Source organism: Camellia sinensis, chromosome 5, assembly GCF_055761805.1.
Source record: "Camellia sinensis isolate YWXY chromosome 5, ASM5576180v1, whole genome shotgun sequence".
NCBI classification, from domain to species: domain Eukaryota; kingdom Viridiplantae; phylum Streptophyta; class Magnoliopsida; order Ericales; family Theaceae; genus Camellia; species Camellia sinensis.
The window spans coordinates 67,915,152-67,928,721 of record NC_138965.1 but is presented as its reverse complement, the minus strand read 5'-3'; the positions used below and the strand labels follow the sequence as shown (position 1 = coordinate 67,928,721).

Sequence of the window (13,570 nt, the reverse complement as noted above, 5' to 3'; positions counted from 1 at the left end):
TTTTGTCCTCTGTGAGTTGTTCAGAAGAGAGGAATGCAGCAATGGGGTCCATCCAGCTTGGTGCGGATTCTATAACGTTGACATGGATTTCCTTCGGAGGGCCAATGCTCAGCTCCGGGACGAAACCTACTTCGATGGTCCGCTTGATCTCAGAATTGATGGCGAAGGCTAGGCACGCCAAGGCATCCGCGTGTGTGTTCTGGTCGCGTGTTATTTGGTTCAGTTCGTGATGGTCAAATTTTGCCAGCAAGGAATTGGCCATTTTCATGTAGGCCGCCATACGGTCGTTTCTTGCCGCGCATTCCCCCTTTAGCTGATTGATTACCAATTTTGAATCACAAAACACAAGCAGACGCCGAGCGCCGAGAAGATGCGCATTCCGCAGACTGGCTAGAAGGGCTTCGTATTCGGTTTCGTTATTTGATGCTTTAAAGCCAAGCTTGACAGCCTGCTCAATTACTGCGCTGTCTGGAGACATGATTACAACTCCGGCGCCACTGCCCCTTTGGTTAGATGATCCATCACAATACAATTGCCAAATATCCCCGACATAAATTCTCCAGTTCAGCTTTGGTAGAACTTCAGCCTTAGGTCAAACTTCATCAGGTTTGAGGTTGGCAAGCTCGCCGATGAATTCGGCAACAGAGTCGGCCAACACCTGCCCCTTGATTGTAGTTTTAGGTAAAAATTGAATGTCGTATTGGCCGAGTTCAAGAGCCCATTTTGAAACACGTCCTGATGCTTCTGCACTCCGTAGTACTGATCGGAGGGGATAATCTGTTAGCAACCCAATGCTATGTCCCTGGAAGTAATGCATCAGTTTTCTTGGCGCCATAACTAGGGCTAAGATGAGTTTTTCCAGCGGAAGGTAGCATGTTTCGGCGTCAACCATTGCCTTGCGCACATAATACACTGGCCGTTGCTCCCCCTCCTCCTCTTTTAATAGTACGGCGCTGACGGCCCTATCGAAAACTGCCAGATATAGGATGAGCGGGTCACCAACGGCGAGTGTTGTCAAGAGAGGTACTGAGCGAAGGTAGGCTTTGAGTTCGTTGAAGGCTGATTCGCATTCGGTGGACCATTCAAAAGCCTTACCCTGCCGTAATGTTTGAAAGAATTGTCGGCAGCGATCTGTAGACCGGCTGATGAACCTGTTGAGTGCAGCGGCCATCCCCATCAACTTTTGGACTTCTTTTACTGAGGGGGGGAGCCGAGTTCCAAGATTGCTGTGACTTGCCTTGGGTTGGCTTCGATTCCTCGGTGATTGACGATGTAACCCAGGAATTTGCCAGAGCCGATTCCGAACGCACACTTGGAAGCGTTCAGTTTCATTCTGTATTTGCGTAAGATGCTGAATGTCTTTTCTAGATCGGCTATATGACTCTATTCTTCTTTGGGCTTGACCACCATATCGTCGATGTATACTTCCATAGTGTGGCCGAGTTGCTCTTTGAACATGGCGGTAACCAATCTTTGGTAGGTTGCCCCTGCATTCTTCAGCCCAAACGGCATAATTTTGTAGCAATAGGTTCCTCTTAGGGTAAGGAAGGCAGTTTTGTCCTAGTCATCTGGATGCATGACGATTTGATGGTAGCCTCTGTAAGCATCGAGGAAGCTCATGCGTTGATGATGTGCCGTCGCATCGACGAGCTGGTCGATTCTAGGTAGAGGAAAACAGTCTTTGGGGCAAGCTTTGTTCAGATCCGTGAAGTCGACGCACACTCGCCAAGTCCCATTTTTCTTCTTCACCACCACTGTATTGGAGAGCCAGGTAGGGTAAGTGACTTCTCTAATTGCCCCGGCGTCAAGCAGTCTGTCTACCTCCTCAACAACGGCGGCAATGTGCTCCGCGGCTGATCGTCGGCCTTTCTGAATGATCGGCTTACATTTCGGATTGACATTCAAATGGTGCTGTGAAACTGACGGATCTATTCCCGGCATTTTATATGGAGTCCACGCAAAGACGTCAAGGTTGTTGAGTAAGAAAGAGATCAGCTGCTGCCTGTCGACCTGATTTAGAGAGGCGCCGATCATGAAGAACTTTTCTGGGCTGCCATCAATGTCAACTCGGTCCAAATCTTCCGTGGCCTTCTCATTTGGATACCGCCCAACATTGTCCAGGATCTCCCGATTCGGCACCTCAATGGAGTTTACTTGCAGTTCCTTTGGCGTTCTGGCGGCAAGGAGATAACATGCTTATGCCGATTTCTGGGATCCGCGGATTTGTTCAATGCCGTGTTCTGTTGGGAAACGTAGCAGTTGATGATAGGTGCTTGGGACGGCCTGCAAGGTATGTAACCACGATCGCCCCATGATGAGATTGTACGGCGATGGCAGCCTGACGACCAAGAATTCCACGTCCACCGTTCTGGAACCTGCTCGAACGGGTAAGCTGATCTTTCCCAATGGGTACTCTAGAGTGGCATTAAAGCCAAATAATGGATAAGGAGACAGAGTCAGGTCTGACTTGTTGAATCTGAGTTTGGTGAAGGTTTTATAATACATAACCTCCGAGGTACTGCCCTAGTCGATAAGAATGCGTTCGACGGTGAACCGGTTTACGCGCAGCTCAACAACTAACAGATCGATGTGAGGAAATGTTACACCGATCAAATCAGAATTGTCAAAGGTGATACTTGGCATTTCTCGGGGCCGCTTTGCTGGCGTGAGTTGCTGTTGGGAGCCTGGATGTGATTGGATCGCATGCACGGCCGGGGCTGCTGGCAGGCTGTATATCATGTGGACGGTGTCAAACGGAGATGCATCCTGCGGACGGGCAGGTGTTTCGACCACACTCCTCTGGACGCATTGGTGGAGACGTTCGTCCTTTGCCAACTCCTCAAGATGATCTGTTGAGGCATAGCGACCGTCAGTTTCTTGCTGTCGGGCTCGGGATCGTCGATCATCTGCCCTCGGGGGTCGCTCAGAAGCCTAGCGCATCGTTTGTTTGGATTTTGCTATTTTCGAGGCTAGATCGCGACGAAGGCTTACATTCTCAGTGATGATGTTGTCCAATCTCTGTTTGGTTTGCCTAGCTTGTGCCATGGTCGCTTGTATTGTCTTTTGTGTTGGGTTTGAAGATGAGCAGAGGTCCGAGGCAAGTCTTGCTGCGATGGTTTTTGGTCCAAGCGAGTTTGCTGGAATGAGGTCAACTCTCTGTGCGGTCTCGTCAGAGTGGCTAGCGGAGGATCTTCAATTACGCCTGCCATGGATGTATTTGAGTATTCCCACAGACGGCGCCAGTTGTGGAGAAGTGCTTTTGGAAATACTCTTCAGATCTTGGGAGATGCTAGTGATCCTCAGCTAGTCACCTAAAAAGACACAAACACTCCGGTCGGGGGTGCCGGAATTAGCACTCCGCCGGACAAGTTAGTTCAGACACTCAGAATATAGCTTGTCTACTAAGTTTCGTGAAGTGATTCTTACATACCTTTCTATAATCGTTGTTCCTGTATTTATACCTGTTCTTTTTTATCCTCGGGGCCAGGGCCTACTTTTTAATCATTGTCCTTTCTTTTATTTGGCCCTAAGGACTTACACTTATTCGGCACATATATTATATTCAGCTCCCCACTCTCGTAGGATATAGCCGATTAATATCAGTCTTCCAATGGTATGCACCATCTGATTTTTCCATGTATTTGGCCCCCTAGTCACGCAATATGAAGCCGGATAGTATCTAATTTCTGGAGTATGCATCTTCCGACTCTTCTACTTATTCGGCTCCCACAATCCTTAATAAGGAATGAACTAAAAACTCATTAAAAAGGAAATTGAATTAGAGAACGTTTGATTGAGATTGTGTTTCAAAATGTGTATTGTGTAGGTGGACATCCGAGGCCTAATATCGATTTAACCCACCATGAGTAATGTCTTTATAAAGCTATGTTCGAAATATATTTTGAAATTGTTCTAGAATGGTATTTTGAATTTTACTTTGTTAGTTATAAATGAATGTCCCTTTTGAATTGTATCTGTGGCATCCATTAGTGAGGCCCTCACCTGGGGAAAACAATACCATGGCCCATTGATTAATAGGCCCTTGCCTGGGGGAAACTGTGACGACCCCAAACATGCATATTATTTTATATGTTATTTTATTGGGCATAATTTAGATGATTACGCGCTTAGATGACACTTATCTGTTTGTTTGTGAAATATATATTTGATTGTCAACTTAGAAATCAAAATTGAAGGCCCAAACAGAATCAGAAACTGAAATTGACTTGTTCGATAAGTTAGTTGGAATATTTAGAATCATATGGTAAGTTTAATTAAAATTTGATTCAGATCAAAATAATTAGAATAAATTAATTAGAATTGATTAGACTTAAGCTCCATTAATTAGCCTAATCCCATTTGATTAGTTAAGCCTAATCCACCTATATATATATATATATATATATAATAAAGTAGGACGACTTTTGAAAATATGCCAAAATATATCAGAGATACATTTCATTTGAATGGCTGAGATGATTTCTAATCAATATCTAACGGTTGAGATCAATTTTTTTCCCACCCAAACATTTCTCTCCCTCATCCTTCCGCCTACCCACGTCTCCTCCCCATTCTTTATCTCTCTCTCTCCCTCCTTGTTCTCACGTCTCCTCTCTCTCTCTCTCTCTCTCTCTCTCTCTCTCTCTCTCTCTCTCTATTCTTCTTCTTGAACAGAACCACCAAAACCACCTACCTCCCTATTCCCTCTTTATCTCTCACTCCCTCTTTCTCGACCGGTACCATCACGGCCACCGCCATCGTCACTACCAACCACCTCTATTCCTGTCTTCTTCCCTCTCTCCCACTCTTGGTTGTTCCTTTCGCAAGGTAATTTCGGTTCTCATCCCTCTCTCTGTTGTATTTTGTTTTTTTGAAATGTTGTTGTTGCTGGGTTTTGTATTTGGCTCTGTTGTTCGTCGTTGTTGTCTTTGTTGAAGTCAATTTGCCACTGCTCATCATCACCACTCGTAAGGTTCCCTCTCTCCCACCCTTGATTGTTCCCTTCGTAAGGTAATTTCGATCCTCCTTCCTCTCTATGTTGTATTTTTCTCTCCTCTGTTATTGAAATGTTTTTGTTGCTGCCTTAGGGTAGTCGATTTCTGCTTTCGTCGCTGCTCATCATCATCACTCGCAAGATTCGATTTCTCTTCTCTGTTATTGAAATGTTTTTTGTGTTTCCAATCTTCGACATTTTTTTTTTCAACAGGAAATTTTGGTTCAGTTTGGTATGTTGTGTTTTGGTATGTTGATTCAAACATGTTATTTTAGGGTTTTGTTAACTAGAAACTCCACAGCTTCTGTGAAGAGTAGAATAACGTTTGTGGTTCATGGTTTTCAGCATTGTTTGGTGGTTGCCTAATTAGAACTATGACAGGAATTGCAAAGAAATTGTGAGGCATTGTAGTTTCTTCCTTAACCTTTTGGTATGATGATGTTTTTGATTAAATAAAATGATCAATTTTTTTTTACAGATCCTTTCTGAAGAGTAGAATAACATTTGTGGTTCATGGTTTTTCAGCATTGTTTGGCAGTTGCCTAATTAGAACTATGGTAGAAATTGCAAAGAAATTTCAATTCGATTAAAGGCATCACAGTTTCTTCATTATCAATGTTGAATTTTGATTTTAGATTTGCTTCAAACTCATCAATTATTTTCTTGAGGAATTCATCCTCTCCTTGCCTTTACTTGACTTCATTAACTATCGATGGCTCAACTGAAATGGCAGCTATCAACCCTTCTTGTTCATGTAGCACGACTTCAATCTCAGTTTTCTCCAAATCTTGCAAGATTTCTCTCTATTCAGTGAGTAGACAAGCTAAGTTACCCGTTGATTTTTGGCTTAATGCATCGGCAACTGTATTGGCTTTTCCTAGGTGATATTGAATCTGAAGGTCATAATCTTTTATCAACTCAAGTCATCTTCTCTGTCGCATATTCAGTTCTTTTTAAGTAAAGAAATACTTTAGGCTTTTGTGATCTGTATAGACTTCACATTTTGCCCCATATAGGTAATGCCGCCAAATTTTCAAGGCAAACACAACTGCCACCAACTCCAAATCATGTGTTGGGTAATTCTTTTCATGCAGTCTCAACTGTCGGGAGGCACAGGCAATCACCCTTCCGTTTTGCATTAATACACAGCCCAAACCTTTATACGAAGCATCACTATATATCACAAAGTTTTCCGTACTTGAAGGCAATGTCAAAACTGGAGCAGTAGCTAGCCTTGTCTTCAATTCCTAAAAAGCAAACTTCTTTTCATCAGTCTATTCAAACGGTTGTCCTTTGCGTATGAATTGAGTAAGTGGCATTGATATTTTCAAAAAATCTTTCACAAACCGTCTGTAGTACCCAGCCAAACCTATGAAACTCTGGACTTCTATTACGTTTGTTGGCGTAGGCCAGTTCACAATTGCCTCTATCTTCTACGGGTCTACTGAAATCCCCTCCTTGTTGATAACATGCCCTAGGAAAACAACTTCATCCAGCCAAAATTCACACTTCTTTAGTTTAGCAAATAATTTATTTTCTCTAAGTGTTTGCAAGACAGTTCTCAAATGGTGTTCATGTTCAAGTCTACTTTTTGAATATATCAAAATATCTTCAATAAAAACCACAACGAAATTATCAAGGTAAGTCTTGAAAATTCGGTTCATCAAATCCATAAATGCTGTAGGGGCATTAGTCACTCCAAATGGCTGACCATACCTTGTCCGAAATGCAGTTTTCTCAACATCTTATGCTTTACCTTCAACTGGTGGTATCTAGATCTCAAATCAATTTTTGAAAATACTTGTGATCCCTGCAACTGAACAAACAAGTCATCAATACGAGGTAAAAGGTATTTATTCTTTATCGTTACCTTGTTCAGTTCACGATAGTCAATACACAGGCGCAAGGTTCCATCTTTCTTTTTCATAAATAATACCGGTGCATCCCATGGTGAAGTACTTGGTCGAAGAAACCCTTTGCCAAGTAAGTCTTGCAATTGTTCTTTCAGTTCTTTCATTTTAGCAGTAGACATTCTGTAGGGGGTTTTTGAGATAGACGGAGTGCCTAGCATAACATTAATGGTAAACTCTATCTCCCTGTCAACCAATTCACCTGGTAATTCATCAAGGAATACATCTGAAAACTCTCTAACAATAGGGATACTGTTCAATTCAACATTCATAGACAATACACTACACAAGTAACCTTGGCACCCTTTCCTGATCAATTTACATGCTTTCATTGCAGATATCAAATAATATGGAGGTACTACCCCATTACCCACAAACGCAATTTCTTCCTGCCCTGGTGGTCTAAATACAACTTGTTTCGTTACACAATCAATGGTGGCACAGTATTTTGATAACCAGTCCATACACAGAATTACATCAAAATGTCCAAAGTCCAAAGGTAACAAATCTACATATAAGATAGCACTCCCAATTCGCATATCATAAAATTGACACACAGATGTACACAACACAGATTCCTCAGATGGAGCAAATACACATAACAAATATGGCAATGATTCTAGAGGTCTACTCAATCTAGATGCAAATGCATAAGTTACAAAGAAGTGTGTTGATCTGGAGTTAATTAACACAAGAACACCCCGATTACATATAGCGATAATACCTGAGACGACGACTTCTACGTTCCGTGTATCGCCCGGAACGAATGCAAAGACTCTCTCTTGTCTCACGGTGTCTCTAGTAGTAGTAGGCCCCGTAGTGTTTCCCGATTTTGGGATTGATCCAGTTGAGCTAGTAGCTAACTTCCCACTATTTTGATTACAATCCCTGGCCATATGCCCTGTTTTACCACATTTAAAGCAGGCCCCTGAAACACGATAACAAACCCCACAATGTCTTTTAACAAATTGGCTGCACATTGGAGACATATCCCTGGAAGAATTTGAAGTACTCGAGGAGCTCGTATTCTGTTTCTTTGCAAGTCTTTTCTTTGAAAAGAAGCCTTACCTTTTACTTTTCCAATCAGTTGATGGTTTACTCTGCTTGGCTATGTTAGCTTTTGATATTATAGCTCGATCCAGTACATCAATGTAGGTTTCGAGCTTTAGTACAATTACTTTCTCCAAAATATCATCGCAAAGGCCATCTTCAAATTTTCTCACTTTCTTATAGTCGGTATTGACCATGTGTGGTGCAAATCTAGCCACACTACTAAAAAAAACACTTTTTGCGACCGTCACATGCCGTCGCAAATAATAAAAATACAGTCGCAAAAAACTTTTTGCGATGGCCTATGCGACCGCACATGAGGGACGCAAATGTGGGGGTGGCAAATACTTTTTGCGACGGCAAAACAACGGTCGCAAATAATTTGCGACCGCCCAAACTACTTTTTGCGACAGCCATTTTGCCGTCGCAAAAAAATTTTAAAAATTAAAAGCACTTTTAGCGACCATAGTTTCACTGTCGCAAATAATTATTTATTAAAAAAAAATCATTTATGGACTTGCTACAACAAAAAAATCAATTACAACCACCAAACAATTTTTTGGAAATGAAAATAATAAAATTAACAAATTAATTAAATTTATAATATCCATTCACCATCCTTAAATACACTGTACTAAAAAATTCAAGTCTTCAAAAAAAAAAAAAAAAAAAAAAAAGCGCAACATAATATTTGGCTCCCAACATCAACCGCTCGATCATATCAACTATTCCCTCAACAAAATCTGCAAAAACATAAATCAAACTTGACTTGAAAATTTAATGCACTCCAATGTGTTAGTTTAGCTTGAAATAATCAAAATAAAACTATGCCAGTGACCTCTCTCTATGGCAGATCAGTGATTTGCAACAAGAGTTTCAATTACCTTGAAAGCAACTACAGGCTTAACTATGGGATCACTTAATCATGGCGTTCGAAATTATAACATCTACCCATATGCATAATCATGTGCCTATATTCCAAATAGCAGAAAAATCAAGAGAAAACTCAGATAACCTTCCATATTGTGAATAAATATGGTCCTAAATTTCAAGGACTAGAAATATAAAAGAAAAACTAAGACAACTGTCAATCATTTTTTTTTTTTTTTTCGCATAGTTTGAGATCATGAAGCATTTGTTAAATAACATTCTGAAAAGCACTGTAACACAGGCAAATAAATAGGAAAACGGAAAACAGGTAGAAAGTTTGAATTACAAACATACCTGCAGGGTCTGATGAATCAACAATAATTGCATCATACTTTCCTTTAGGTACATTCCGTAAAAATTCAACAGCTGCCACAAAAATGAAAAGAAGATCAACAAGAAAGTCTAGCTATATAATCAGCTATACAATTAGGGGCGTTAATTACGTAAAATTATTAATAACCTAGATTAATGGATCCATATAAAATGGATAATAAGATTTCAGATGCACATATTCACTAAACTGCATGTAAAAAATAATTAGAACATCTTTTTCACATACCATCAGCAATATGCAGTTGCATACGAGGATCCTCAAAGCCAAACAGTGGGGAATATGGGCACCTATAGACCCTGTTCCTCGACAACAATCCCTAAGGAAGAAGTCTCGTCACACTTCCACAGTACTCCTCAAACCTCTTGGTAGATTGATAATCAAAGAGAGTATATTTTTTTCACCATAACAATCATGTGTAGTTGGACATTTAACTTCAAATGTATCTCTAAGTACATATGCCTATTAAAGTTCAACTAGAATAAAAGAAAAGAAAAAAAGAAGCTGCTATGGATTCAAAAGGTTCCTCACACTTAATTGCATTATAATTTCAATAATCTAAGTATAGCTATATGTCATTTGAAATTAAATTTGAATAAAAATAGAAACAGTAAACTCATCATGAACTATGGAACCCATGATTTATGAAAATTACAGTTTTGGTTTTTGGGGGATTGAATTGAACAAAGGGGAAGATAAGTTATCATCTCCTGATAGACACATTCATCTTTCTCAGTCAACTGAACAATGACATCAAGCACAAGAACTTTCCCATATGTTGAGGACTGCAAATAAAAGAACCAGTATCAGCAGGAAATTCATAAATAAGACAATAAATGGCAGAAAAACAGAAAGCAAGTCATCACTACAAAGACAATCTACTACTAGGAGATGAAAATGCTGAACCTCAAAAACCAGGATTTCTTGGTACTCTGATTTATCCTTGCACAAAATCTTCTCTACTTTCATTGAGTGTGCTTCTCCTACAAGTGAAAACTCAAACTGACTTAACCATGGCCATCGAATAATAAATCCGGAAAAACACTAACAATAAAAAGGGACAATTTTAATTTTTTTTTTCTTCATTTAGAAGGAACACCAGAACACTCCACTCAAGCCCTTTAATATAAGCATAGGTAATTATGAACAATCAAAATTTCAATTACAATTTATCATATTGCAAGCATGCCTTACATTACATCTAATAAAAAAGTACATTCCAGCATGACTCTTTGCCCTCAAGGATATATTGATGAATGAATTATAAGTTTTCTGGCCTCTAATATGTTCCAAAGCTAATCAGATGGTCGCAAATTATATAGTAGCAAAAGGTCAGTTTTCTAGTAGTGCCATTAGATAGTCCACTGCCAATTATATAATTTCCTTGTTAACTTCTCTCTCTCTCTCTCTCTCTCTAAATTCATCAGTTTTATTAATCTAGCTTTTGCTTTTGCTTTCAGTTTTTTTGAAAACTATTTTATAGACAAGGCTCCAAAATGTAACACAAGCAGTGTATTCAATGGTTTCCAAAACAAGTGCAATCACACCAACGAACATTTAAACAAAAGCTCATTACCACTTTAAATTCTCTTGGGAAAAACAATAATATGTTTCCTGTTCTCTACAAAACAAAAAAACATGCAACCAAATGACCACTAAGTCTCTTGCAACTTAGAAGTTGAGTTAAAGATCCAAACTTAGAAGTTGAGTTAAACCAGACTTCCCTTGAAAATATATATATATATATATATATGATAACATAATTTCAAGTTATTTTTGGTGCTTACCTCTTGTGCTGCTTAGGTGGCTCCTTCTCAGACTTCTTTTGAATGGGATCTGCGTGGATGGCAGCATGAACTTTCTTGTACAGCTCCTCAATGCCATCAGGCTCAATTCCTCTCTTGATATACTCAACAAAATGAGACTGATACTTGTCTGGTTCATCTTCCATCAAAATCTAAGTAACAACCAATAAAATCAAGTTCATGGCTGAAAAATAAGTGTTACAAGAGGCATAAATTCACATCTTAACCCTTACCTTCATATATGCAGCGACATGCCCGCCATAAATATACTTGCGGTGAACCTCAGCATCCAGGTGCTTAGATTCGTTCAAGAAACCAGAAAATCTCTTATCACTGTGAGGGATATCCAACCCGCCATCCAATGCTACCTGCAATGAAAGTATAGCAGAGACATGAAATTTCATACAGGGACAAATAATTATAGCAAAGCAGGGAACATATAGACAGTGATGCAATAGCATGAATATTGCCAAAAGATCAAAGACAACTAGGCATGACAAATTGAAAAAAAAGAAACCAGATAAAGTTGTGAAGTTCAACATCCCTTAATTCATTCATGACTTGAAACATACATGCAGTTGAGGAACCCTGAGTCCTGGGGCATCTCATAAAATCAATTTTTTTTTTTAGAAAAGCCAAAAACTTGCATGACTGCTTTGCTGTGATGCTAGATTCACATCCCTAACTAAATAGGAATAGTTAAAAAATTGGCAGATGGCTACTATTGTGAACAACATTTTATGGTGCCATGAACCATTTTAGTTCCATTAGTAGAATGGATGCTCCCATTATTCCACAGCATAACTTGCTGGTTGGAAAAGGATGTTCAAATTGACAAGAAAAAAGCCTTCTTTGAACTGTTGGATTATATTAACAATTTAGGAATAAATAACAAACACAAAATTGACAAGGAGTGCTCTGAATATTATCTAGATGTATCAAAACTTGCCCCAACAGCCTTTCTATCAGTTCTATTCAACAATACAAAAACACTGAAGACCCAAGGATGTCCATGATTTAATTAATTTTGGCTCTATTAAGTAGAAATTTCTAACTAAAACAAGTCTACAGCATAAGATTCGATTTCCTTTTCTTCCCATTTTCAGCATTTGCTAAGCAACCAAACATAGGCAAAATCAAAACATATGATCAGACCAACCTGGGGCATAAAACTCAAAATTTGCTCTAACCTTAGCTGATTTTCATTCTCAAGAACTAAAACAAACGTAAAGCATGAAATAGAATTTCTTTTCCGGCATTTTCTCAACAACAAGACATAGGCAAAAACTATAAATATTATAAGAAAAATGTATAGCATAAAACTGTCATCTTAATTTTCATTCAAAGGGACTAAAAACAGAGCTAAAGAATAAAACTCAATTTCTTCAGTTCTCTTTTTTGACAATTTCTAAGCAGATAAACAGAGGCAAAATGGAGAAATATGTCAGACAAAACAAAAACATGCTGAATTTTCAGGCTTAGGAAAAAAAAAATGAAATGAAGAAATAAAATTGAATTGCATTCAAGGAATGATATAAATCATCAAATTTGAATATTGCAAGGGTCATCCGTCGATCCAAACCCTAGGAGCAGATTCAAATCACAAAATAAGAAGAAACGAAGGAAGATAGAAACAGAGAGAGTACCTTCTAAAAGAGAGTACCTTGAACTCGATCGAAACCCTAGGTGTAGATTCAAACCTGAAAACAAGAAGAAACAGAGAAAGAAACTTGAGAGAGAGAAAGAGCATACCTTCAATGATCGAGTTCGAAAGAATCGAGAAAAGTTAATTGTGTTTTTAGAATATATATATATATATAAAAGAAACAAAGAGAGCACAAGATTGAGAAGAACATTGAGAGAGAGAGAGAGAGAGAGAGAGAGAACGAGACAGAGGGACAGAGAGAGAGAGAGTGAGATCGAAAGAAGAGAGAGAGTGAGAGAACGAGATTGAGAGATTCATACCAATGTGAGACCGAGAGAGAGACAGTGAGACCACATACGAGAGAGAATGATCAATGTTTGTGAAGGGCTAGGCAAATATAAGGAAAAGAAAAAAAAATAAAAGAAAATAAAGGATAAATTGATTATTTGCGACTGATAATCAGGTGGTCGCAAATTATATGGTAGCAAAAGGTGATTTTTCTAGTAGTGCCAACTCAGTAAACTTGGCCTCATACTCGGCTACTGTCATACTGTTTTGCTTAAGTTCCATGAACTCTGACACTTTTTTGTTACGGACACATTGTAGGAAGTATTTGTCGTAGAAAATTTCCAAAAATTGTGCCCAACCAATATCTTTATGATTCTTATGCATCAACATCCACCCCCTTCTCGCTTCATCTTTCAATGTAAAGGTGGCTAGCAATACTTTTTGTGTTTCTAGACATGGAAACACCTCAAACAATTTCTCTATTCCAAGGACCCATGCTTCAGCCTTTAATGGATCCAATCCTCCATGAAACTGTGGTGGTTTCATTTTCTTAAACTCTTGGTGAGGGCTATTGTTTGGTCATCATTTTGCAAGTCTTGTACAAGCTGTACCAGAGGT

At 39.2% G+C, this 13,570-nt stretch overlaps 1 protein-coding gene across 4 annotated transcripts; it reads right to left on the bottom strand.

Moving 5' to 3' along the window:
• Positions 1 to 8,569: 8,569 nt before the first annotated feature.
• LOC145789387 (spermine synthase-like) lies at positions 8,570 to 13,078 on the bottom strand. 4 transcript variants are annotated; one of them, XM_082867951.1, is made up of 8 exons: positions 12,985 to 13,078; positions 12,666 to 12,719; positions 11,253 to 11,387; positions 11,002 to 11,171; positions 10,121 to 10,197; positions 9,870 to 9,999; positions 9,178 to 9,249; positions 8,570 to 8,696 (listed from the first exon to the last, which is right to left on the bottom strand). In XM_082867951.1, the coding sequence occupies exons 4-8, from the start codon at positions 11,156 to 11,158 to the stop codon at positions 8,605 to 8,607; spliced, it is 528 nt and encodes a 175-aa protein (XP_082724077.1). In that variant the 5' UTR covers positions 11,159 to 11,171; positions 11,253 to 11,387; positions 12,666 to 12,719; positions 12,985 to 13,078; the 3' UTR covers positions 8,570 to 8,604. The 4 variants fall into 4 exon arrangements, 3 of the variants coding, with proteins under 3 accessions (XP_082724077.1, XP_082724079.1, XP_082724078.1); XM_082867953.1 differs by lacking the exon at positions 12,985 to 13,078 and adding an exon at positions 10,791 to 10,835 and having other exon boundaries at positions 12,666 to 12,890; XR_014328763.1 differs by lacking the exon at positions 12,985 to 13,078 and adding an exon at positions 8,838 to 8,924 and having other exon boundaries at positions 8,578 to 8,696; positions 12,666 to 12,879.
• Between the last annotated feature and the right edge of the window lie 492 nt (positions 13,079 to 13,570).